The sequence below is a fragment of the Nipponia nippon genome, unplaced genomic scaffold (genome assembly GCF_047370975.1).
Source record: "Nipponia nippon isolate SJK-2023a ecotype South Korea unplaced genomic scaffold, ASM4737097v1 scaffold_19, whole genome shotgun sequence".
NCBI classification, from domain to species: Eukaryota; Metazoa; Chordata; class Aves; order Pelecaniformes; family Threskiornithidae; genus Nipponia; species Nipponia nippon.
Window position 1 is genome coordinate 2,797,084 of NW_028262335.1, and position 27,490 is coordinate 2,824,573.

The window sequence follows — 27,490 nt, forward strand, 5'->3', positions numbered from 1 at the left end:
TTTGTTTCTCCCAGGAGGAAGCGAGCTACAACGGCACAAAGCAAGCAAGGGAAAGAAATGCACGCCGGGCTGCATCCCCCCCATGCCACCACGCAAGACAGCAGGACCCCCGGGGACCCCCCCGCCTTACCTGCGTGGGCTAAGCAGGGGCACAGCACCCTGCCCCGACCATCGTCCCCAGCTGCCCCTCGCCGTCCCCAGGGAGCCGAACAATAGGCCGGGCGCGGAGCAAAGCCGTGCTCGCGGCGGCACGTTCCCGGTTTGCTCTCTTCCTGCTCCGACTTCATGGCGGGGGACGGCGAGGCTGGGGGTCCCCGGGGTCGGGGGTCCCCGGGTGGGCAGGCTCCTCCCCGGCACGGAAGTACGGCAGGCGCTACCTGTGCCGGGAATTTGACCCCTCGCAGGTCGCCGAATTTCCCCGGCCTGATGTCACGCCAGCAGAGGAGTGGCTTTGCCCGCTGTCGAGCCAAGGTGTGCGGGACGGGGGCCCGGAGCAGGCGAGCGCTCTCCCCGCCGCCCCGGAGCAAAGGGCTGCGCAGGAACCCGGAGCCCGGTCGGCGGCGGAAATGATTCCCGGCTCGCCGGCCATCGCTCCTGCCGCCACCCACCAAGCAGGCGGCGGCGGATAACGCTGGCGATGTCCCAGCTGCACCGGCTTGGCCACCGCTCTGTTTGCAATACTCAGCCATCACCGGCAGCACAGCAGGGAAACTGAGGCACGAGGAAGGTAACACACCGCAAGGCAGCCCCGTCTCTGGCATAGCTACAGCTTGTGCTAGCTGTTCCTTGCAAGGGAGGTAGATGCAATATTTTTTTTGCCACTGCAATTATTATTTATTTTGTCCAGGCAGGTTGCAATTGCACGACACCCACGGCTGCGGGAGCACCGTCACAGACCGGCCTCACCCTGCAAACCGCAGCGACTGGCCCTGCAGCGAGTAAGGGCAGAGAGGGGGAGCTGGAGGATGGGATGAGCGGGGACGCAGCAAAACCCGGCAAGAAAGTAGGGGCCACTTGCTTTTAAAAGCTGCATAAATGTACACCAGAAAAAACACACTCTGAAACCCAGCTTTTTTGGGTTCCTTGGGTCGTTTGCGTGTTGCTTTTTTGCAGCGGCCATTCCCCCAGAGCAGGGACACTTTGCAAGCAGCTCCCAGCCCGCTGCCTGCACGCACCTCTCGCCCTGCCCAGGAAGGCAAGACTTGCACCGAGTTCAGAAAACGCAATCCGAGACAGGAAAAAAAAAAACAAAACCAAAAACTTAATCACCATATTCTGCTTTCCAACAGTGCCCAGCACATAAAGCCTCCGCCAGCCACTGCAAATCCAGCTCCCCCACCCTACAGCAGCAGCATCTAAGGCATGGGGAAACTGAGGCACACCCTGCGCGCACTGGCTTTCACATTTTTGGGAAGCCAGTGACAGAGTGCAACCCTGGGAGGAGCAAGCCGCCCCTGGCTAGGAAGAGACGCAGCCACGGCCGTCGCATACACCAAATGAGCTTGGGTTAATAAACCAGGTCCTTACCAGCCCCACGCCCCGCTGCCAGGCATTGCCCCCCTCCCCGCTGCTTCCTTGCCAGCGGCTTGGGACCGGGAAGGGAGTTGGTTTTGTTTTGCAACAAGCCCCGGTTCTTATTGCAACAAGCCCCGGTGCATGCAATGGGGCGGCACTGACACTGCTTCACGTTGCTGGCAGCCCGGTGCATGCCGTGGCAGCACCTGCAGCATCGCTGCCGGGGCGTGCAATGCACCCATTGCCCCAACCCCTGCCACCATCAGCCTCGGCTCCTCAGAGCCCACGAAACCTCCGCTCTTGGCCGCTGCGTCACCTCCCATAGCTCCCTGTTTGCACAACTCCCCTCCTCAGGGATCAAGTCGGAGCGCGCCCGCCGGTGCCGACTCAGCTCCCAATGCGACGGGGACGCTGCGGCAGCCAGAGCAATCCCACACGAGCAAGGAAACACCACCGGGTTGGGGAGAACCTGCTGATTTAAATCTGCTTTACAAACCAGCACAGTGCAAAGGTAACTGCACACCTCTTGGACTGATCTGCCACAGCACGGGAAGGTACAGAGCAGCGATGCCCCCAAACCAAAGCAGAGAGAGGAGGTTTTCCACGTCACGGGCGTTGCACAAGCCCCAAGCTCCCCAGAAGCAACTCCTGGGAGCCTCCTCCGACCCGTCATGCTCCTCCCTGGCTGGGCTTGCGTCCTTGCTCGTGCTGACTAATGATGGACCAAGCGGCATTACTCACACCCGCAGCACCCGTCCTCGTCCCCAACGCACGCATGCGGCGGGTGCAGTGCTGCTGCTCTTTAATCCAGCAGTGTCGCCTGCAGGGATTCCCTGCAGGAATTTTAATCTTACTCGATTAAAAACCCCATTGGAAGGTGCACGGAAAAAGGGTGCTGGTTCATTACAAGGCGACGCATGCCTTGGCCGGGTTTGCGCGGTGCAGCCGGGCTCCAAGCGCTGAGCGTGCCCCTGTGTCGGGCAGCAGCTGCGCTTTTGGCTGTGCTTAAATTGGGGCTGGGGTCTGGGTTTTGTCTCTCTGCTTTGGAGCAACCCGTTACTGCGTGCCAGCGGTGGCTGCCGCTGGGAGGGAGGCGATGTGACAGGGAGCTTTGCTCGCACCGCGTCCCCTCCGGAGACACCACGTGGAGAAGGCATCAGCCCTAATGAGAGCCGGCTGTCCTGGTGTCACAGCACACCTAATCGGGAGGCTGGGAGGGATGAGGTCGGTAACGGAGCCAGTATCCGAGACTGGGATTTCCACGCGACCCCAGACACCCGTATTTCCGCATGAGGCGGTTTTGCTAATTAGCAAGTAAGTGGCTTCTACAAAAGATTTATCCTTGTCCACACACATGGGGTGCTGCTGCACGCAGGATGCCGTGGCCGGGGCTGAGTAAGGGTGCGAGCGGGGCGGGGAGGGGACGCCGGCCCCGCGCTGGGAGGAAGCCGAGGCCAGGGGTATTTTTGTCCACTGAGTCACTTCCCGCGGATCCCGGCGGCCGCCTGTGCAGAGAAAGGGACGGGAGCTGGGTGTCAGGGCAGACGGGTCTGGCCCTTCATCCCAAACCCCGGCGGGGACCCGCCAGCCTCCGTCAGCCCTCCTAGCCAAGACCCTTCTGCAGGGTCAGGGCAGGAGGGACCGCTGCCACCCAAGGCCGGCTCAGAAGGTCTCTGCAGATGAGGCAAGAGGGGGCTGAGCCAAAGTGGATGGCCTCCACTCCAGGACAAACCTGCATCTCCCAGTTCCCGGGCTTGGAGATCCCACCAGGGTTATGGCTCTGGAGCTACAGGTGGTCACCACCAAAATCTCCCAACTCCTTCAAGGTTGGGCGGAAAATCCCAACCATCACCAACAAGGGCAGGGGCCACCATCGCCTTGCAATGGAGAGTCAAGCTGGGGTCGAGAAGCCCTTCAACTTCAGCATCGCCGCTCACAAAGTTACCCTTCTCCCCGAAACTTCACGGCAGTAGGTGGTTGATTAAGTACAGCTTGACCATATGGATGTCAATGGACATTATTGCCCTGAAGGCCCAGGCACCTGCAGTGACTGCTGAATAACCTAAGCCCTGTGAGAATTATCTCTGCAGAAGGTCAGCGATGCATTTATGTACCTCTGGACAGGAGCTGCTCCTTGCAGAGCTGCATTTGACCTGGAGAACAGAGCTGTCCATAAAAACCACACACTCATCGACTGGAATAGAAAAATCCGGAGACCTTGCACAAGGTTCCTTGTGTAAGATCTTCTACAAGGTCTCCTGCACCAAAATGCCATCTACTTCTAGGAAAAGCTGCTAAAACGTGTCCCCCGCGCCTGTGGAAACCCCCTTCCCCATCCTCGCATCTCACAAAAAAATAAAATAAAAAAAAAAAGCAGCAAGGAGATGTTTCGAAACAGAGCTGATTTATTTCCCCCCCCCGCTTTTTCTTTCGAGGAAAACTTCTCAAAAATGACACGTTTTTGTCAAACATTTCACTCGTGACAAATTGGCATTGTCACCGAGGAGAGCGCTCGGCTGGGAATTTCGGAGGCACTCCGGGAAGCCTCCGTCTGCTTTTACCGAGTTAAAAAGCGACGGCGGCGAGATTGCAAAACGTAACGTGTAAGGCAAAGGATTAATTAACACAGATCTGGCTCCAAAACCAGAGGCGGTAAGAGTCATTTTCATTCAGGATCTTGGCACTGCTTGGCACCTCCTCCTCCTCCAGCACTGCCAGAGTATTTTACGCTCCCGAAAATCGCACGTGCATCGCCGAGAGTTTTTGCATTGATCAACTAAAGCCAAAACGGAGAGAAAAATCCCCAAGTGTTTTTTCTCCCCGTCCCTACCCAGGCCATACACAGTGACTCTCCCCGTCTTTAAAGCAGCATTGCAAAAGCCGTTTGCAACGTAAAGAGGCAAAGAAGGAACGAGTAAAGGGCAAACATCATCGTGCCGGTTCCCGTGCTCCCGGTTGCAATCTCCTTTGGTACAGTTTCCTGAACTCGCCACAATTATTTCTGTTGGTTTTTTATTTTATCCTGAGAATTATGGTTGTTATTACAGGCGTTTTATGCCTAACAACTTCTGGCCTCCTTACGATCTTTTCATTCAAATGCTAAACGGCTGTAATGAGACTAAGATAATAGCCCGCAAAAATAAACGATACAGATCAGAATAGGGGAAATTTGGTTAAAAAAAAAAACCAAATAGAAATTATCCATCCTAATTAGCCTTCAGAGAAAGTAACTGGGGAAAGGAAAAAAAAAAAGTGTATTCTGGGGAGGGTTGCTTCAGCCAGCAGCCAAACCCCAACACAGCCGGCCCTGCTCCATCCCGAGCACCTCCGCATTGGAGAGCGGGTAGAAGGGACCAAAACCCCAATATCCCCATTTCTGAGCTCGTTGCCAGTTTATATTCACAGCACGTATGGACCACGCACCCAAACCCCAGCTGCGCCCTTTGCTCGCGGCCCGGGGCGGCACCAGCTCCGTGCTCCTGCCACATCTGGATCCAGAGGCAAACGTCACCGGCTCCCTCCCGCCCTCCCCAGCTTCGTCAGCGTTAACGAGCGCGCGGGGAGGCGAGGGACGCGCCGACAGCCTGTCGTTCGCAGCCGTGGAGGGGACAGGACGCAGCCGGCCACCCGGCTTGGGTATCGATCGGCGAAACGTGGGCTCTCCGGGAGCTTTGAACCGCTGAACCCCACCAGAATCAATATTTTCCTTTTTAAAATAACACTGGGGGGAAAAGCACATCTAATATAGATTCAGTGTTATTCTGGGTTTTACATTATTCATTGAACCTCATCCCGTGTCATGCTGCAGCGAATATATTACCATATATGATGACAAAGAAATTATACAACTCCTGCAAATATACGATAAAGCGGCAGCCTGGGCTGCTAAAACGGCCTGCTCGATTGGCAGCCTCTCATTAGCAACATGTAATTAAGTTGCTATACATTGAGGTTGTGCCTGTGCCACCAGCCACTTGATAGTCAAAGAGGAGAATAATAAATCAAAATACGAATAAATGGAACAGCAAGAAAACCCAGAGCTGCGTGGCAGGTCTCAAACTTTCGGAAACATTTTCTGGTCGAGGTTTCGAAGCCTTATCTCGCCCGCTGCGCAGCCGGGAACGTCACCCCAAGGCCACCGAGGGCCATCATGTCCCCAGGGCCAGCCCGCTCAGCCTGCCCAAGCAGGGAACGGGCTCCATGCTCAGAAATAACAGGGGAAAAAAAAGGAAGCCTTCCAGGAGAGGTTAATAATTTATCCGTATGTAGAATCGCGCTCCCATTCCTAAAAATACCTTTGCATCCTCAACAACATGCATAATTTTAATGGGGCTGAAGGTGAGCAACTCGCCTTGGAATTTGGACGCTATCTTTACTAACCAGATGTTACTGCCTTTTTCTAATTTTTTCAGAGCTGCACTTCAGCTTCCAGAGAGTTTCAAATAAGCAATTCTCATCCTCCCTCTTCACGAACCACTCCAACAATATATGCACGCGTATTAGGGAATCCAGTACAGAAAACATCTTTTTACAACACCTGCTGCCCTCCAAGCTGCTGCCCACACACAACCCACTGCCTTTATCAATACGAAAAGCACCTACCCAAACCCCATTTCTTTCCCCCCAAACCTGCCGCTCACTGGGCGCGGAGGTGTGGGCCCAGCTTTTGCGGGGAGGGGAGGTTGGGCAGAGACCACCCGCATCCCGCTCACGTCCCCATCTGCGCCTCCAGCGGCCCCAAAGCTGCAGGGAACCAACGTTTCACCCCCTAACGTTCTTGGGGCCGCGTGCAGGGGTCCAATACATATTTGGGAGCGGATGAGACGCACCAACGGAGCTGGAAACGTGCATCACGCCGGCACCTTCTTTGCCACTGGTGGCAAAGCACAAACCCCTCACTGCTGCGCCCTTCGTTGTGCCCAACGTCCCAATGGCTATTCAACTGGGACCACAAAAAGCAACTAGGTTTGTACATGCACATCAATAAAGACTCAAAATGACGCTGCAGGACAATTTTTGGTGGCTGGAGGGAATTGCAAATAAAAAAAAAAGGGGGAAGAAAGCCTGTCCGCAACCGCTCGGCTTCGCAAGGCAGGTTAGGAAAGCCCGGGGGGGGCCGCACGGATCAGTGACCCCATGTGCCCGGACATATCCTGTTCCCCTCCCGTCCGCTACGCGTATCAACAGAATATTTATAAATCAATTGAAAGCAATTAATCAGCTTGAGGAAGATAAGGGATAATGAAGAAAAGAGATTAGCTGGTGATGCACAAACAGAGCTCCCCCGGGGAGGAACCGCTGTGGTTGGAAGCCTCCTCTGCAAAGCCTATTAGCTCCACTTAAAAAAGAAATTTAGAAAAGGCAACCTGAATAATTAAAAGGAAGAGTTAATGGTTCATGCTAACAGATTATAAAAACCCATGGCAGCCGTGTTTGTTAACCAACGTGGCCCACCGACAAGAGGACCTGCAGGACAGCCATCGCCCCGTGCTGCGGAGGGCTGCTGGGCTGGGGCTGCATCCCCAAACCCCCACAGCTGCCCCGGACCGAGGGCACCGGCGCCGCGGCTGGAGCCAGGGAGGCTGGCGCAGGCGCCGTGAGCCGCACGGGGCCGACGCTGCCGTCCCGCTGGGTTCGTTTATGTGACCCACCCCTCCTAGCCGCGTTATAAATAACGGAGAAACGATTCCAGGACTCGAGGGGAAGCCTCCAGGGATATACAGCCTAATATTACCCATCCGACATATCCCACGGTAGCCTTCCAATCACCAACCTGCTCCTTGTCAGCAACACCGGTACTAAATATACTGTCTTTTCGCTGGCCGACTGAAAAATTCACCTCTGGGCAGAGCAGCCAACAGTCACATTTTCTGTAAGTTTTCCTACCAGTTTTTCCATCCTAATCCTTTCACCCCAAACTTTGGAGAGCGTCAGGACTTTCCTTGGCCCTATTTCTACTATAAGTTATGTATTTCACAGCCACAGAGGATGCTAACACCAAGGCTGGGCTTAATCCAGACTGCAGGACCAGCATCACCACGATGGTGCTACCACTTTTCACCAAAATTTACACCCCTGCGCTGCTCCGAGGGGGGACCGCAAGCTGCCATTTTGTTTTTGAGGAGCACCCAAAACCACCCCGTCCCCCAGCTGTGACCTGCATCCTACGGGAACGTTCCCAGGGATGCCTACAAAAAAAACTTGCCCAAATCCGTGCTGCAGGATCCCACCCGAGAGCTGACACCCGGGTGGGCATCGTAACAAGAAAGGGCTCAGAAAGAGCCGTCTGTTCCGAGGACTACAGGCAGCATTTCAGTACAATACTTGCCCTTTTTCAAGTAACACTCGACAAAATTGCCAGGTCAGGGCTGAAGCCCACGTTTTGCGGAGGGAAAGCATCTCCCCGTCTTACTCGCCAACTTACGAGGCAGCAATTTAACCTTCAAGGAAAAGCTCAAATTCATTTAGTAACAGCCCTTATCTACAGGCTGGGGGCAGAATAATTCTACCGAGAACAATATATAATAGATAAAAATAACTGCACTGCAGTAAGGAGACGGATAGCACGGTGCAGGGCAGTACCGAGCAGCTTTCTCCCTGCTAAAGCAGCCCATCGCTTTAGCGGCAAGTTACCAGCCGACAGCAGGAAAGCTGTCCCCAATTCTGATGTTTAAGGGGCTAATGTGCTTATGGCTCATTTAAAAGCCTCGCGCTTGTCTCGGCGGGTGTGAATTCGCAGGCTGAGCCCACGTCGCGCGCGGCCGGGATGCTCCCCAGCAGCCCCGCTGCATCCCTGCTCCCGCGTCTGCAGCCCATCCCTGTGAAGTGACTCAGAGCCCCGCTTCCAAAAGCTTTTTTCTTTTTTAATTAAAAAAAAAACAAAACAAAACCAAAAACCCTGAAGATCTTTCAAAGTTCCCAAGCAGCGAGGGACATGTATTTTATTTATGTGCCACTTAACGAACTTCCAAACTATGTTTATTAAAACTTCCTCTGCAGCAAAGCTTGCCTTTCCCTGCCAGGAGGCATAGGACAAAAATAAAGCGCCTGAAGCTTTTCAACCAGTTTCTTCCCCAAAACTTTACCACCACACTAAATATCACGGCACACCTGACTGCAATGAAACGAATACACTCCTGCACCACAAAAAGACCAAACAGACCCCAAATCGGTACCGGCAGGCTGAAAATGGGGAGCCAAACCCCAACTGGTACCAAAAAGGTGCTTTTTTCCCAAATACCCGCAGTACTACTCGATGGGAGCGTTGTGGCGGGCAGCGTAACACCGCCCCTTGCACATGTATTTTACACGCATGCGCAAAGGCCGAGAAAGCCACTTAAAGCTTGGAGGGCTGCACTTGGTGCCTGCCTGGAATTAAATAACGCACTAGGCTGCAAAGTTAATAAAAGTGACAGCCTTTTATTAATCTTAGCTCGCGCCGCAGCGCAGGGAGCTGGCAGGCAGCCGCTCTCACAAAGGTATCGGCGCTTTGCGCCAGGCAGACCCAGGGCTGGGAAAATAACATGTAAGAAAAAATGTAAACAAAATAAAAATCAAAAAGGAGCTGCAGAGGCCACAGAAGATGCACGCCAAAGCTGGTAGCAGAAGCCCAGCTTCTGGCAGCATCAGGTGGAAGTCCGGGACTGGAATGAGCTCAGCATCAAGACCGCTGGGGAGACCGCTCTTGCTAGGGTGGAAAATTGCATCCCGGAGAAGGCAGGCACGCGAGGAAGCACAGCAACCCGGCTAAGCAGAGGAAAACTCCTATTTTTTATTTCCAACCAGATGAAGCAAAAAAAAGTGATGCTTTCTGGAGGAAGCCATGCTCTGAAATGCTTTATCTGGACACGCAGAAAGCCCAGGGAGGCCGAGCATCGCAATTCCTCTGGCGACAAAGCGCCAGGGGAGCCCGGAGCGGCCAAGGACGTCGCACTCCAGGAAAACACGGCATTTGCGCCCACTCCCAATGGACACAAACGCTGCCCCGTGGCTGGAAAAAGGCAGCCGAAGGCTCGGTTTGATTTTTAAAATTGCGTTTAATGCCTTTCAAAGCTCCCCAGGAGGCATCCAGTGCTTAGTTAAGGTTACAGGTGGATGTGCAAAAACCCTCGATGCCTTTTCTATTTTAACGGGTCCTGCTGCCCTTGCATGGGACGGTGGCCAGGGGACGGCGACCACGGGGAGGGATCCTGGCTCCGACGTGACATCCTTGATACTCCCAGCATCAGGGCCTGGGAAGAAGGAGGGGCACCGGGAAGAAAGGTGGAACAGGAGTTCATGGAGGGAGTAAAGAGAAAAAAGAGGAGAGAGATTATTGGAGCAAGATGTGCAACAACGGGAGCTGCCAATTTTAATTTCTTCATCACAAGTCTCACAGTAATTACAGGGTTTGGGTTGTGTTTTGGTTTGGGTTTGGTTTTTATTTTGATTTTGCTTGTTTCCCCCCCCCCAAGCTTCAGTTTCTTAACTCAAATGGACCCTTGAAAATCTTAGCTTTCAGCTTATAAATAAAAGTTCACAACCCCCCTTTTTGTGCAAAGGACTTCTGCCTTTCCCTCCCACCCATGTCCTCCACAGGCTCAGAAAGCAAAGCAAATAAAAGGAACCCTTATCTCTTCCAAATATACTTTATAACCTCAGCCATGATTTCCGAGTAGCTAGAGTTAGAAAATGAAAAGAGTAATAAATGACCCTAGGAGACAGGTACCCAAGAAGCAATCGTATTAACTCAAAACTAAATGTGATCAAGAATAATAATTCAAGTACGGGTTTTCAGCACATTACTCGAGCAAGACAAAAAAGATGATGTTACCTGCTATTTACTCGCATAAACGCTTCGATGTCGTGCACCTTTTCTACGCTGCCCTCGCAGGACCTCACCCGAGCTGTGCCCAGCACTGGGCTCTGCCCCAGAAAAAAATACTGTTGTACTGAAAAGATCAGGCCAGTAATAACAAAAAACCTAACCAGGGCCAACTTGGGGATTTGGAGGGGAAAAATATGCCATGAAGGAGCAAATGCAATGCATCTAACTGGGTGCAAGCAACAGCACGTGGGAAAAAGACGCCCAGCTCCGTTTGCAAGATGCATCAGGCGCGGGGTGTTTGCGGGGGGGTGACAGAAGGAGGCGTTTCTGGGAGAGCCTGGCTGCGTGCAGGGACCGGCACCAAAGCCCGGAGCGACCCGCGCGATAGCGTCGACGAGCGGGAATTCAGCCGGGTTAGACCCATGGCTGAGGTGGCTGGGCCCTAAACCCTCAGCACGGTAAATCAGGGTTTCTGTGGATGACTCGGAGCCCGGAGCAGTCCCCTGGAGCCAGGGACATGCTGGTCACCCAATGACGGCTCCGGGATTAGGTTTAAAACTAGAAAAATTAAAGAAATACCTGGTCATTCACACACCGGACACCCCCTATGCACAACACACAGCGCAACCAGAAGATCTCAAAGACTCAAAATTGTTCAAAGCTATTTTTTTCCTTAGTAAGATAAGGAGGTTTTTAATATTTCAGCTGCTTTATGCCTTATGTGTGCTGGGACAGGACGCTGGCCAAGGCCCTTCTCCCAGGGGCCGCCTGCGGGACCAGAAGAAAAAAAAAGTATCTAAAAATCAAGCTGGGTGACAGGGTCACGATCCGACAGGTCAATATTTCTAAATATAAAAGCCTCGGGTGATGCTTCAAATACCCAACTAAGAGGCATTAGGAGAGGCACCGCGGAGCATGGCCCCAACCTTCGCCAAGCTTAGCCGTGTTTGGTAACTGCTCTTTTCACCAATTCCCCCCCGCTATGCTGCGGAAATTATAAAAAAAAAAACCAACCCTTTGTTTTCCTGAGCGAGATTCACCCTCGCACCACAGACCCCGCAGGATTACAAATATTTGATGCAATCGGAAAGACAACAAAACCGTCCCGAAATGACAACTGAGAGGGAAACAATCTGGGAAGTTTTAACCTTCAAAATCTGTCTCTAAATTCTGGTTGTGATTTCTGCAGGCGAGGGAGGAGAAAAACACAACCCAAGTGGTGTCTGCTGCGTTACAAAGGCAACTTTCGATGGGATTTTAAAATAACATGACTATGCTACAGTTAATGCTATTAAAATTCAAAGTACAAAGACAACCGATAATCCCAGCTGGTTCCTGGGACAAGAATCAAAGCATGCAACACGCAGCTATCTGGGGCTGCTCGCTGCTATCGATTTCCTTTTATTGGAAGGAAAAAAAAAAGTGAACGGTCAACAAGGAAACCAAAACCTCTTTAGTAACCCAGCCTGCCCGCTCGCATTCAATGCCAGCAGCTCAGCAAGCGAAAAGAAAACCGCTGGCAAACTCCGCACTGAGTTTCCCAAGTTAAAAAAAAAAAAAGAAAACAAAAAACAAAAAAAACCAAAAAGAACCAAAAAAATATTTGGAAGCAAAGTCATTCCCCCAGGCTGCTGAACCTGCCCAGGCACAGATTTATGTGCCTGGGAGAGCTGCAGACTGGCAGCAGGGCACGTCCCGGAGCAAAGCACGGACCAGGCTCATCCCAGGGGCTGGGAAGCAGCGGAGCAGATGAAGAACAGCCCCAGAGCATCCATGGCAAGGCACGGCCTATAAACGCAACAGTATTTTCATCTAAAAATCTTGAACCTGCAGCACTGCCCCGAGAGCAAACGCTTTTGACGCCTGAAGTCCCAAACTGGCACACTGTTACGTACCTCCAAGTTGCTGCACCCGTAGATCAGGCTCCGCATGTGCAGGAGCCACCGAGGGATCGTTTAAGAGATAACAAGCAGAAATAGTCACTTGTATTTATATAGGCTTTGGGTTTCTTTTTTAAACACACGGCCAAATACAAGCTTGATTTTATAGCAATTAATCCTATAGCCAGAGATTTTACTCTGTTCTTCAGCTACTTGCGAAATCCTCCCAAAAGATTGCTGGGAGTTGTACAGGATTATATTGTTTAGTGAGCCAGTTATAATCTCTCTGATAAGAGGAGCTGATCCAGGCGGAGAGGCATTGGCTATTTGCAAATAAAAGTTATCTCCAAAGCGTGGCAGAGAGCTATTACTTGATCCAACTCCAGCCAGGGAAGGAGAGCAGGCCTCCCAGGGGAATTCGGCAAAGGCAGCTTTTGCAGGCATCGGCAGCCCTAAGCACCGCAGAGAAAGTCAAAACGCAGCCCCAGAAATGCATGGCGGGACCTGCACACTGGGAGTTTTGGGGACAGACACCTGGAAATTGGGTGTTCTGTGACCATGGTCAATTATATGGGGAAAAGCACCTATAAGCCGTACCAGACCAGCCCACCCGCAAAGTTAAAACATTATAAAATCCCTTCCTTACTGGAAATACCCCAGCCGGCTGGCCAGAAAGCAGCCAGTCCCCGCTGGCAGCTCCTCGGGGCAGAGGCTGCGGTCCCAGCCGCCCGCCTGGGGCTCGGGGAGGGCTGGAAACGCAGGCTGCCCTCTGGAGAGATCCCCGGAGAGCCGAGCTCAGCTCCACGGCATCACCAGCAACATCTCCAGCGATAACCAGTCCAAAAGAAACTCCCCCCACCTTCGCAGCTATAAATAGGGTAGGACTGGATGGTATCTGTGATGCTTAACGTAGTTACTTCGGTTAAGCCACCCTTGGGAATTGCAACCGTGACTCTTCTGCTGCTGGAAAATTATCTGCAATTAATAAAACATTTTTTTAAAGTATTTTTTGCTCTTCAGATCTAGGGTCACAAATGAAGCTACCTGGAGCAAGTCATTTCCTTAAGCGTGGATGAGGAAGGGCCAGCACCACACAAAGCACTCCTCGACTTTAAATGAGATTACAACCAGGTGCAAAAGAATGGGGTTTGTCCCAAGCCAGCTTTTCCCTGGAAATTGCACATTTGGGAGCAGGTTCCTTTCTGCCCTCCTTAGCGGCCGTTGATATTTGGGCTCAATGAATACCAGTTACACCTTCGAGGGGATTTTTTAAGTCTTAAATACCCCGTAACAGTAACACGAGCAGATTCACACACAGGAATCTCCCTCCAAATGCCCGGAGGAACTGTGTTTTGCGGAGGAAAAGAGGGCTTTTGGGGGGATATTCATATTTTAAGGACTGCCATGACATGAGGACCAGACAACCAGCATCTGCTCCAGCCACTTCTCACGCCTCTGCTCCGCCATCACAGCATTGGAAGGGAGGAAAAACGGATCAAAAGAGCCATGTGGGGAAAAGAATGAGTTTTGATTGTGCCGGTGGCACGAGGTGCAAGTACGGAACGAAGGAGGGCCAGAGAAGCCCACAGGCAATAGAGGGGGGATATAACGCACGCCGTACAATTGCACGGGCACCCGAGGCGACGCTGTGCACAGCCCACGCTGACGCCGTGCAGCCCCGCGTTTACCCCCGCCCCGCTCCAAGGGACAGGTCAGGGCATCGCCCCTCGCCCAGCCGGACCCCGAGCCGCATCCCCAGCCCCCGGGGACCACCTCAGCCCCCCTCCAGCCGAGGGAGGGATCCTCCTTGCACTTACACCAGCTTCGCCTCCGCTCAGCTCCTGCCGGCAAGGTGCTCGCTGGTTTATACCCATGCAAATGAAAAGGGCACCCACTAACAAAGCGCTCAGAGGAGATCCTGCTACACCCCCCTAGAAGAAAAGCATCACAGTCCAGGGTGCAACCCTACCGAGCCACCGGCTCTGGACTTGTCACCTCCTATTTATCCTACATCCCTGCTCGCTTGCCGCGTTTTGGGGCTGCCACCCGCAGAAGAGCACTCGGCTGCACAACCACTAAATGTACGGTCAGCAGTAGACAGCCCCTGCCCTGCAAAACCATAAAACCACCTGAAAAAAATCCCAAGAGTAAAAACGTACATACTGAGTTTCTCTTCCCTGCTACCAGGCTTTTGAGCACACCTGATTTTTGAGAAAAGATATGGGGAAACCACAGCGGAACTGACAAACCTGTTGCAAACAGTGAAGCACCGCATTCCCGGGCACTCACGGGCACAAACATACAACGCGCTTTCCGAGAGAAAACAGCTTTTCAGCAGGGGCTGCAACCGCGTTTTTCAAAATTATTATTCTAACTCAAACACAACCCTTCTATTTTTTTTGATAAAAAAAAGATAACTATGTAAGGATGCCACGGCCCTGAATATTCCCAACAGCCTCACTGAATGGCAGGGTATGTTGGCATGCAAATGTGAATTAAAAAACTCATTTTTAGATATCCAAGGGTTTTTTGGGAAACAAACAACAGCGCCTGCTCTGAAGAAGCAATAGCGGGGCACGAAAATAACGCAACCGCTGGGCCCTCAGCGCCGGTATCCTTCAGAGCGAGCGCACTACGCGGGATCGGGGCAACGGAGGAAGGCAGCAGCGAACCCCGCGAGGGGAAGCAGGCCGGCCAAGATGGACAGCTCCGAGATTCCTGCCAAAATATTTTATGGAGCAGCTGTGCGTTAACAAAAACGCAGAGAATCACCTGGCTTCCAGCCTGAACCCCAACCACTCACGTACGACATTTCCCTGGCTACGTAACCGCCACAGAGCCTATTATCTTCCATACCAGTTGTTAAAGTGTCATTAGGGCAACTCAAATGAGAGGCTAAATTCTCCTACACACACCATTTCAATAATTACAGCCCCTTTATATCCAGCAATACACAGCAAGGGAAGGACAGGGGAGGCTGCCAGGTTGACAAGGGGGATGCCCAGGCCCTCCAAGGGCTGCAAATTGATTGTTTCCCCCCCCCATCTTCTACAGACCAGTTCCTTCTTGCTCCTTTAATAGCTCCTTGAGCAGAGCTTTACTCTATTTGGGGAGAAATGCAGACCACCGGTACGATGGAGATACGCGCCTCCGCCACGCCGGGGGGATTTCATAAGCCGGCATAAACCACGCGTAATATTGCCTCGGTTGTGCAGGATTTTACAGCCTGCTGCAGGATGCAGATCGCTACCCGCCGCTCGCCCGCATCCACCAGCCCCCGCAGGTCCTGCGATGCAAGCGATGCTCCATGGAGGCTGCACTTCCCGAGCCCTCTCCATCTTCCAGAGGGGTTCCCAAGAATAATTTAATGCAGTCTAATGCACTCTTTTACCCAGGGAGGCCTTTTTAATTTGTGTAATTCGAAATCAAAAACACGTTTTAAATTAACGCCCAAAACAAGCGGGAGGGGGGAAGCAAGCATACTCCAAAAAAGTTATATTTGTAAGAGATAATCCCACACATGAATATCCTCAGTCATCTCCCCATCCCTCAGTTGTCCCTCTAATCTGTCCCCAAAGCTGCCAACAGCAACTTCAAAGCCAAACCCTGTTTTCAACTGGAAACGCGTGGACCGGTCCCCAGGGAGCCGCAGGAGGTGGCTCAGCCGCAGGGCAGCCGGGATGCTCAGCCCCAGCCGACACGTCCCCGGGGCTGGGCACGTCCCCTCTCCGCTCAGGGATCACCGGCCCCAAAATGACCACTCCGCCTTACTGCGGGTACAAACACATATATTGCCTCGACTGCACCTGCCCCCAGAAAATGCCGAGGACCAAAACCCGCCCTTCGCAAGGCAGCATCACTCCTGCTCGGCAGAACTACGCAAGGACAGGACACTTGGTGCTCCTCGGCATACCAAGACATGCAACATCCCAGAAATAACAAGCCAAGGAGGATGCGGGGACCCGGGGAACACACCGTCTAATCAGATTAAGCTCCAAAATAATCTCCCCCGACACAGCAAAGCAGCAGTTCTCCCCAGAGTGGCCGGGGCACTAAAGACGCAAGCCCAGACCTGATTTCTCTCCATCCAACAGACCCCTGGCATTTATCTTTGCTGCCTGAAGACCTGCTGACATCCAGCGGATCTCACCACAAACCCACGTCAGGCAGGGCTCGGCTGACGCGGGCCCTCCTTCAGCCGAGCAGCACTAACTCCCCCCAAAACGAACGGCACCAAAATCCAGGCCGAGAAGTGCCATTTCAGAAACGCTGCGATCCTGGGCTTTTCAGCTCCGACATCCCACACGAAAGAGAGGAATTTCCCTCCCAGAGAATAGCGGTTTATACATTCTTTGGCAACTGCATTACCATTAGCAAACACAATCTGTATTTCTGCCTCGCTCATTTGTTTGCCAAGCGCATTTAAAAAGGAATATTTTATCCACCACGAGATAAACGCCGGAGGCTTCGCCTCCTGATGTAAGCGACCGTGCACCAGTTTCACTGCAGGCGAGAGCCCTGTTCCCGCAGAAGGCCACCTCAAGAAACCCCACCTGAATAAATCCCATCTGCAAAAGGCATCTGAACAGCTTAACGCGAGGACGGGGGGGCGAGGAGGTGTCACCCCCGCCACCGCCTCTGCCGACAGCATCCCAGTCCCTCTTCTGACCCAGAATAAGACACGGGGGGAATAAGAAGGGGGAAATTGAGCCGCACCAGAGCATGGTTACAAAGCGTGTGCTGGATCACGGACAGAGCAGGTAAACCCTTCTGGGTCCCCAAACCCAGGATTGCCACCTGCAACGCTGCTGCAGCAGGCACCGGGCCCCCGCCGGCCCATGAAACTTTCCCGATTTCTGCTTTTCTATAGGTTTGGCCTAAGCTCAAGTCTGCTTCCTAGAAGCAATAATATTGGGTTTAAACTAAGCCATTTTCAGATTATGGCCCAGTTCATTCTCCTAGGATATCATTTAAATGACAAGACTCTCTTAAAACACCGAAAATGGACATTTGTGGTTCCAAAGAATTCCCCCCCCAGTGATCTGCATATCAAATACGCTTCATTTATGAAAAAAGGAGATGGAGGAAAGGGCTTGTTCGACTTATTTTCTTTTTCCTTTGACCCAGCAAGCTCCTGCAGGCCAGCCGAGCCTTCCCAGCATCGCCAGCGCAGCAGGAGCGATGCTCCCAGCCCTCGGGCAGAGCAGCTCCCACTGCAGCCTGCCTGGGAACCGCCGAATTATTGCGGCACCTGCCTAAGAACCCGGCTTATACTCTCCTCTAAGCAGGGTCTAACAGGAGCCAAAATCGAGACATATCCCTAACCTGCAAGCAGAGGCTGCTCTGAACACACATGGGAAGAGATCTGCGAGGAAAAGAGCCGCCACCATGCAAAGCACCATCACCAACCCCACCACACTTAAAAGGCCTCTTTTTTTTTTTTTCCTAGGTGTTTTATTTAAATTTTTTTCCCTGCTTCCTGGCTGTGCTCTGCTCCAACAGCCGGGACAGCACACGCTCCCGTGCAAAACTCCTCCAAACCCGCACCAGGGGGTACTGCTGCGAGAAAGAGCAGCTCAAGCGGCTGCCTGGAGTCCCAGCAAGGGAAAAGCCACCCCCAGGCGACACACACACCCAACACCAGCTCTCCGACCCCCTTTTTTCCAGAGCACCCCCCCAGCAGCCCCATACCCAGGCTGGGGGGCCAGCCAGGAACTGCTGGGAAGCTCCCCAATCCCACCGGCAATTCCCGCAGCCATCCGGTCCCACCTTTCATTTCCAGCTCAACCTTTACCCTCTTTACTTAGCTTCCAAGTTCAGTTGAAGACATTATCCTAATTACAATTAGCTCTGGCACCGCTCTGACAACCCGGAGCACTTTGCTCCCGCTCGCTCCCCCTGCATACGGGCAATCCTGCTTTTACAACTTGTCCCAAGAGCTCCTGCTCACTTGGGTTTTTTTGTTCTATTTTTTGGTTTTTGTTTTGTTTGGGGTTTTGGGGGGTTGTTTTGTTTGGTTTTGGTTTTTTTTTGTTTTTGTTTTTTTTACACAGCTCCACTCCAGCCAAAAGGCACAAGAAAGGGAGATGCTGTAGGGGACTGAGAATAAATGGAAAAAACTGTGCCAAGGGTGGTAAGAGGGGAAAAAATCCACCATTTTCAATTAAGAGTATGTTTGCCCTCCCTGGATTTGAGCTAAGGAAGGGGTGATTTAGGAAAAGGCTTGCAGGCATGGAGCAGATGGCTCCGGTTTATTCCTTACTGGCAGCCTAGGGCTCATTTGGGGAGCAAGGAGGATTTCCCCCATGCGCACCCCTGCAAGCCATGCACCTGGGGATGTGTGGAGGGCTGGGATCGCTCACTTCGGGGTACGTTTTCAGCAGCTATTTAAGAGCTTAGCAGGATTTTCAGAAGCACCTAAGCCGGTTAGGTGCCTAAATCCCACTGAAAGTCCTTTTGAATACTGCTACCTTCCTAAATCCCAGCCGGTGCTTATTAGTGGTCATTAGCCACTTAAATACCTCCATCCACACATCCTAATCCCACAGCTGGGAAGCTGCTGACCACCATGAGCTGCCGCTGCCAGCTCACCAGCTCTGCAGTATGGGGGAAGACCCCCATTTGGGGGCAAGACCCCCATTTTGGGGCAGTCCAGGCAGGCACCCACTTGTGCTGCTTCCCACCCTTCCCCTGCTGAGCCAGGGGAAGGCAGAGCAGCAAAGGCTGTTTAGATTTCTGTCTGTCTTCCCGCCCCCCCCTTCTTGCTCTATCACTGCGAGCATCATGATGAAGGGGAGATCGCTATCTACAAAGTCTTTTTAAACAGGCATGCAACAAAAACTGTATTTCCTCCTGCTTCGCACAGGCCCCCAGCGTGGGATAAACCTCTAAAGCAAGGGGCAACCCGAGCGGGAGATGCGTTCAAGCCAGCCGCTCGGCACACCAGCAGCGCTCCAGCCGCACGGATGCGGCTGCAGCATTTGGAGGCGCCCAGGGCTCCAGCTGCAGATGCTGCAAATCCGACTCCGGGTACTGCACAGCCCTCCAAGCAAATACACCATTGCTCCAAATCAGGGTGATTTTTACCTTTCTGAGCTTGCAAGGACAGGAGACACAGCTGCAAGGTGTGTTTTCAGGGGTGCAGACCCTCCCAGCTCTCCTTCCCCCACCCCTGAGCCAATTTAATTCTCCTCCAAACCTCTCCGATAACACAGGGAAGGAACATGCCCGAGCGCGTTTGCCTTGTATCATGTCAAATGCACTTTAATTGGTGATAATTTCTGCATGCCTGCTATATCCAAGTGAAAATTAAATGTATGCGCTCCCCTCTGCTCTGCAGCTTAACGTTCCTCAGCAAGTCGGTATTAAACACAAGGGCTGCAGCAACAGGAACAAGAAGATCAACTTTTAAAGGGCAGCTCTTCCAACAGCATCACGAGATGTTTGAAGTTAGCTACGACCTAGGAACAGGCAGCAAACTCCAATTTTAATAACTGTGAGGGATTTGGAGAGATTCTCTCCTTCCTCTGCTGAACGGAGGAGGGATGCGTGGCATTAACGCAGCACCCGGCAGGGCACGTTCTCCTCCATTTTACATACAGGCACCGCAGACCAGCCCCCCCGGACGCTTGATGTCCAGGCAAGGACGCACCAGCTCCCCACCACCGCCGCCCAGCTATAATAATTTGATCGATAGCCTTATTCACATCCACGGGCAGATGACAGCACCCGCTGTTTGCTTCTCCATCCCTTCGACCGGCAGACAGAAACACGATAAACCCAGGAGGGACAGAGCCCCCACGGCAAATAAACGCCGACACGGCCGGTTTGTGAATTATCCGCTGGGCGAGGAATTATCGACCCAGGCTATAAACGGATGAGCAGCCAGCGCTGGCACAGAAACCTGAATGGGGTCGCGATTAATTCACCCCCTCACAAAAAATAAAGCTAAATTCATGGGATAATTTTATTTCCCATGGTTAATTTGGCCAGCTGTAATTATACGATAAACCAGATTGATGTTCTGTGTCCTCCTGAAGTCTCTGCCTGCTCCCACCAGCCTTAGGGCTTCGGCAGGGGGCAATATTAGGGGGTTTTGGGGGCTCCGCAGCAGGACAAGCCACGGGACCATTCGGAAAGCAAAAAGCATGCGATGAAACCACAAAGCCACGGCAGCTTCTCCCGCGCCAAGCGAGCGGGGGCACATTTTAAGCAGCGTTTTGCACAGGTAGTCACCATCCTGGGGAAAACAAGATCTCGCAGGTCCCCAAGGTTTCCAGCCCCGTTTTTATGCCGGCGTGCTCAGCGCTGGGGCCACCATCGCAGGATCCCACCTCGCAGCTGTAACGGAGCTGGCAGGTGGGAACGGCAGCCAGGGCCTAATAATTCCAATATTCCTCGGGGAGCGCCAGCAAGAAAAGCACAAATCTTTCCTTCGAGCCGCCTGTGAAAGGCCACCTTTGTGCTCGGGAGCATCGTGTGCATTTTGAATCCGGGCTGGAAATCTGAATCCAATCTGATCGGCGCTTTCATTTTTTTTTTTAAAAACAAGCCCAACAACTCTATATAAACAAAATCTGCTGAAGCTCTTGTTTTCCCTCACCTGCCTGATTGTTTCTCTCCCCCTTGCTTTGCTGTATCAAAATAAACAAACACCATCTATCGACTCCGGCTGTTCTCGGAAGATTTGTGGCAGAAATCTGATGTTCGCTCAGTTATTGCAGAGTGATAACTGCATGCCCACTGGTTGGAAACGCTTCCTTGGAACAAAAAAAAGAGATAAAAAAGCGGCTCTATCATAGCAACGGACATGCTTTGCTTTCTCAGACTGGAAGGAAATGTGAAGTATGACTTTTTAAATAATTCATTTCAACAAATCTCCATCCTCCCTGCTTTTTTTTTTTTTTTTTAATTCCAGGACACACTAGCAAGACCAACACAAGAAATACAGAGGTTTGCTTTGATTTTGGCTTCCAGAAAGCAGTGGAGCTCACAGACCCTGCACCTCCTTGGATTCAGCACGCCCAACCATTTTCACCAACCATTCCTGCAGAAGTACATTTTCTCTGTTGCATCTACATGACGGCACCAAATTAAGGGCTTCGCTCTCCCCGGTGCAACCCACAAAACTTCAAATTAACCTTTTGCTTTCGGAGTAATTAATGCTGCAACAACGCTAACGACCTGGTTCAACCCCAACACACCAGAGAACTGCCACAGCCCAGACTGGGATGCCCTTGCAGAAAGACTGTCTTACTGGAGGCAGAATTATAATCTTCTTAAAGAATGCTGTTTAGCTCTGTAATTGCCTTACATCGTAAAATCCTGCAGAAAGCAGCTCACTCTGCAGCACATTTGATACGTTCCGGTCCTTGGCCGAGCTCTGCACAAGTCCAATGGACCCTCTGGGCTTTCTTCCCCCTTAAATTTTTACTTTTTTTGAGTTGTCTGTATGGTTATCACAGCAGGATTTAGCGTGTTCCACAAACAGGGACCAAAAGCACCAGTAAAACAAGAAGAGACCACAATTCAGAAGTCCTCTAAGACCAAAATTCACGTGAAATCGCACAAAAAAAAATCTGGATTAAACCAACCGCAATAGTTTAAATCAAGCTACCTTGACCCTAAAACCAGAATCCAGCCCAAACTAACGCCAGTCTCAGGTTCCTGAGGTTTACTCAACACCACATACCTTGTCCCCACAACCAGACTGATGGTTGCGCTCCACGGGGTCACCACCCCCACGTTTCTTTACCTTCTCCAGCAACGCTATTAAAAATCTCATATGCCTCACTCATCAAATGAACAGATTTTGTCACAAACCTACCTTGAGCTGACCTCTCGCCATCAATAACGGAGCACTTGTGCACCACGGCCACTCCCGGGAAGCAAGGAGCATGCAACTGGCTCTGCTCGCCCCGCTGCCTCGAGAGCTGTGGGCAGCATCCTCAGCCACACATCTTCCAGATGGGTGGGTACCCATCTTCCAAGACCCACCCTTCCCTTCAGATGTTCCCACTTTCCCCGTTACCTGCTAACAGACAAAGAGGAAAGACCCCAGCAAAGGCACTCAAGGCAGGTGCTAGAAATCAGGAGCTTCATCCAAGCCCAACCAGGGTAGATATCACCACCAGCTATGCAAAACCAGCCCACGGTCGGTTTATAAAGAAATTCTCTTTATTCACAAAGCCCTGAATCTCATCTGCGCAAAACTGCTGCTCAAAAAACCCTGGGATTTGGCCAAAAGACCTAGGACTGTTGGTGGGGCACGACCACCCCAGGTGGTTCTCCTCCAGGAGAACTTCATGCCTGCAGCTGCATTGCCCGAGGCTGGAAACAAGCTCCCTGCTGCCTATCAGGCTGCTTTCTTTTTTCTATTTTAAGACTCATGATCACCACTTTAAAGAAGGAATTAAACTGATGGATTGTGGATGATGCAAAACCTTGATGTCCTAGAAAGCCGCACAAATAAACGCTATCAGAGTAGCTAAAAGGCGAGACAAGCTAATTTTGACACTAAGTGGTATTGAGATGGTCTGAATTTTCTCCATCTTCCCTAAATCACAGATATTGCTGCTGCGCAGTCCTAGTATCGCCCACGTACAAAACCATCTGCAAATCAGTCACCCTGCAGGAAAGGTATCGATCAGAGCAACTTTGGCACCAAGAATTCACCTTGCATTTCCATCAAGGAGAGCTTTAGCAGACCAAGCAATGGCCACCCACCTCCTGCTACTACTGCTGTCAGCCGCTGACCAGGAGGACCAGGACCAGAAGCAACCTCAGGCCCCAAAAGGGAGATTTTTTTTTTTTTTTTTTTGCAGAAATGCAAAATTAGCACTAATCACATTGTCAGGGTATCAGCTCACTTACTGCCAACAAATTAGGCCAGTTCTGCATCTGCATTTGCTCATTTGGCCACTAACCTGCTTTAGCAATTACGGCTCATTAAAACATCGCCCTGAAGTCATTACGATTCAAATCGGTCCCCTGAAGAAGAGCACCGTCAGCTCTGATTTCTGCTGTGCCCATCTCCCACTGCTGCTCTGGACTTCAGCTGGGAGATGAAGGAAGGGGGGGAATCTTCAATGGGTGTACATCAACACGTCTACATCTGCTCTCGGCAGCAGTGCAACAATTTACACGAACAGGAGGTGACCGGTGTTGGAAGGCAAGGAGAACAGAACAAAAAAAATAAATAAAATAGAGTATTCAGTTGGAAGGGACCTACATCTAGTCCAACTGCCTAGGAGCTGGAGCAAGGAGGACCAAGACAACCCCCTCTGGTCTGTGCAGCGGTGCCATTTTCAATTTGCAGCCCAAAAATATCATGCAAGGCAACCCCAGTCAGATGCAAGAATGGACTCCCGAGCCTAAGGAACGCGAGTGACTCAAGCTGCTGGGGGAAGACAGTGCCAAAGCCACCACATACCGTGAGCCATGGACAAGAGCTGGACCTTTGCTAACCACCACAGCAGACCGGGAGACCATTTTTTTGCCCGGATGCCTGCAAGGGCTGTCTGAGCTTTGTTCCACTCACACAAATGCGCTAAAGCCAGATATTTTTCCTCTTCCCAATGGCATTTCTTTCATTCCTGTGATTTACAGGCTCGACACCTCTGTTGATTCCGTAGTTCATGGTGGCTGTAGCAGGGCTGCCCGCAGAGCACGCCGCTCCGTGATTTTACACTAAACAGCCCCAAAGGAGAGGGGGGAGCCAGGCAAAGGCAAGGGGAGGGCAGCTGGTGGTGCCGAGGGAGCCGTGGCTGCAGGCAGCGTCTTCAGAGAAGACGCCAGAGCCTCCAACTCCTCTTCAACCTAGCAAATACGGGTCTGGGGAAGGTCTCGGTAGCCCCTTAAGCACAGGGGCTTTGCTGAGCTGGTGCCACCTCAGTACTAGAGAGACGTGCAGGGGGACACACGTTTCCATCAAGTATTACTGAATATCAAGTATGTTTGAAGAGGGGTTTATTCTCCTCCACCCCAAATTCACGCCGAGGATGCACGTCCAAGTGGACTGTGCATGCTGACTTCCAATGCCAGAGGCTGCTACAGGAAACTTTCTTGAGGAAAAAAAAAGATCAAAATAAAAACCTGTCAAGCTTTTGCTCCTAGGTGCATTTGGGGGATGTGCCCCCAAGGTTTACCTGCGGATCCGACCACGCCACGCAAAGCTCTGGCTCTCCTTTCTGAAGAGCAGAACAGAGGCAGAGCCACTGCAGCCAGCCCACATGCACCGTCCTCCTGTTTCAGCGATAAACGGGGGGGAATAATTCCATGACTACATGGCACGGGGGGGAACTGCACGGGCAACCAGTTAAAGGTAAGTATCTGTAAGTTGTGGGTGTTCGATAAATGCCAGAAATTACACGGTACCGCAGACGATGCACAGAAAAAACAGAGATTTTTGAGGCTTTCTCAAAAACTTCAGGCACATTCCTCCCACTTATTTCAATCACATTCCCTGGACACCACTCGTGAGGCCTTTTTACCTCCAAACCCGCACGCTCTTCCCTGGATAGAGCATCCCTTGAACGACGGGAGGAAAATACCCACTTGCAGCCCAGATGTCCCCAGACCGCTGTCTGTCTGTCCCGACCAGACCGTTGTCACAGCAGTACCACGCAGAAGAGCGATTCACATAGACGTGGGTGCCTAACGGCTTTGCCGCTATGAGAAGACCTCATGCAAGGTACTAATTGCAAAAACGCCATCCAATACCACACGCGTGTACGTCAGCAGAGGGCCTTTGGGGATGGCTGTGAGTACATTATTGTTGTCTTAGTGTCCCTTTATGTTTGAAATAAAAATGAAGTCCCTTTACATGCTCTGCTTCTGCAGGGATAGCTGTTGTGCAGCCTTACAGCTCAAAATTAAAGAAATAATTAAATACCTGTAATTACTTAGTCAAAAGAGAGCTCTCGCAGTAAAAACAGGAGAGCTAATGTCCTCGGGATGGTAAAGGTTATCAAAATACCAGGGTTCGGAGGAAAGGGGCTGTTACAGCATCGCTCCCTAATAACAAACAGCAAAGCAATCCCTTCCAGGAGAAGGAGATAAAGAATTTCTTCCTCCGCCCGCAATAAATCAAAGGGCACTGTTCAGCTGATGGGAATTGATTTTTCTCCCTTCCTTTGCACTTAGAGCAAAGCGGGACCGCGGTGAGAGTCTCCAGATGCGACAGAGCCAAATCGATGGCGGGGAGGGGACGCGGCGGGGACGTTCGGCACCGGCACAAGGCACCACCTTCCCTCCCGCGGCATCGCTCGGGGTGTGCCCCGCTCTCACCCCGATGGCGAGATTCAGCATAGCCCTTCCCGAACGCAGAGGGCACAAGTGAACTTGAAGTTGGCAATGAATGAGATTTGATCCCAATAAAAATAGGGGGAGAATAAATTCCCGTTAGCACAAGCGGAGCAAATGCCGTAAAGGGGCGAGTCCGGTGTTGGAAAGGGACGGGGCGAGGGACAAACCCCACCGCACCCCCTTGCCCTCACAAACAATAATTAAGAGCCCGCCGGGCTGCCCAGCAAAACAAGGCACAGTCTTCTGCTGTTCCAGCTAAAGCACGGCTCCAGCACTAATCCACTGTTAATTAAAAAGATTTTCACTATAGGCTCCCTCAAACCCAAACCTCTTTTGCTTTTCATGCACACAGAAAGAAAGGAGAAAGAAAAAAAAAAAAGCTGTTTGTAACACACATCATCCAGAGATCGATCCCTCTCCCACTCGCCAAACTCTTTAGTAAGAGTCACTGAAATGCAACGATTTTTCCCCCTTTTGTATTGAGCATCACGCAGCCGCAGGATGGGGGCAACCCTGGATTGATTTGGTTTCACTCTAAAACCCAACGACAGCCTAAGGCGGCCGTACATATAAGCAGAGGCCTGATTTAACAGGTTATAAAGCTCCACTGTTTTCTCACTATTGACTTTTATCGCAGCGCATAAAATTTTTAATGAGAAATAAATTGATAGAGATACATTACTACGGAGGAACCATGATCTGCTCATTTGTGAGCTATAATGTCAAAGACCACGTTTTTGAAATCCAGAGAGAAAAATGCGCTCACGGTGTATTTCTGTCAATATTCAGCTGGAATTAGCTCTGAAGTGCCAGAGCTGTCACCTGGATGGTGACAGTCCCCTGCAGTGGGACCATGCGACATTGGGCAAGATGCTGGTGATGGGATCAATGCAGGAACCACCCAAAGGTGATGCCCAGCAAGCGGCTTTGCATCTGCAGACTTGCAGCACATGCTGCCATGGAAAGCAGAGCCTGGAAAAGCTAGAAGGAGGAGTTCAGCTACCCAAAACCATGGAGCTTATCACCTTTTTCACCCCCCTTTGGTTTCCACCGTGTCTGCGTGCCTTGGCAGCAGCCGAGGTGCACCTCCGAGGTGGAGACATCTCAGTGCTGTCAAGATTTATATCAGCCAAACCCAGCGGGGAGCCCTTTACATATCACCTGCTGTGCCCCGAGGAAGACAAGGAGGGTAAACACCAGAAAATACAAGTATTCCAACAAAGAGAACAAAAAAAGAAAGAAAAATTGGCATGGTGGGGAAGTGCTGCCCTATCCCAACCTGAGCATTGTATCTTCAACCCCGTGCCACCTTCTGCAAACCTCCTGTGTCCCCTTCGGCCACCACTTTGTGTGGGCTCTCCCACCTTTCCCCCAGCTCCGCCGTACCCAAGGCAGCTTTGCGGTGGCTGTCCAAAACGCCGGGACACACGTGCCAGGGCGACGGCCTCGGGAGGAGGATGATGGTGGAGCCCAGGTGACCACAAAGGGCACCTCGTGGCCACCCGAGATGGGGGGAACCAGAGATGACCTCCATGCTCTGCATAAAGCCCTGCCCCCAGATGTGCTGCCAGGGGAGACGGCAGCTGCACATCTGGGTAAAACCCTTCCTTTTTTGCTCCCCGTACCAGGAGCGGTTGGCCAAAGCTCGTGCGTTGCAAGAATGACGTCCAGGAGTGCCCCTTCCACAGTCCTGCCACAGACAAAGCGCTGGATTTCTTTCTTTCTCCCTCCCATAAGCCTTTCCGTACGCACCCAGCGCTGCCATTCCTACATCCGCGCACCGTCACTCTCCTACGCCAGCGGTAGATCTGTGCAGATTTAACTAGCAATTACTGGGTTTAATACAGATTCAGATGGATATTATTATTTTTAGTATAGAAAGCAACACCTTGCTTTTTGCCAGCTTCTACCTATCGCTTTGCAGCCAGACTTGGACTGACGACTGTCATTCGTCCATCATTTTCCACCGGCAATTTCCCCCCGC

The 27,490-nt window shown here is 51.8% G+C and overlaps 1 protein-coding gene across 5 annotated transcripts in view; it reads right to left on the reverse strand.

Moving 5' to 3' along the window:
* KAZN (kazrin, periplakin interacting protein) overlaps positions 1-27,490 on the reverse strand; it is a 234,163-nt gene that overhangs the window by 21,187 nt on the left and 185,486 nt on the right. The window contains exon 1 of one of the 5 annotated variants that reach the window (XM_087755449.1): positions 131-440. The exons of the other annotated variants lie outside the window; for them this stretch is intronic. Within the exon in view, the coding sequence (XP_087611575.1) occupies positions 131-287 (157 nt within the window). The 5' untranslated portion in view covers positions 288-440. Of the gene's footprint in view, positions 1-130; positions 441-27,490 lie in introns of those variants that run through there. 5 annotated transcript variants of the gene reach the window in all.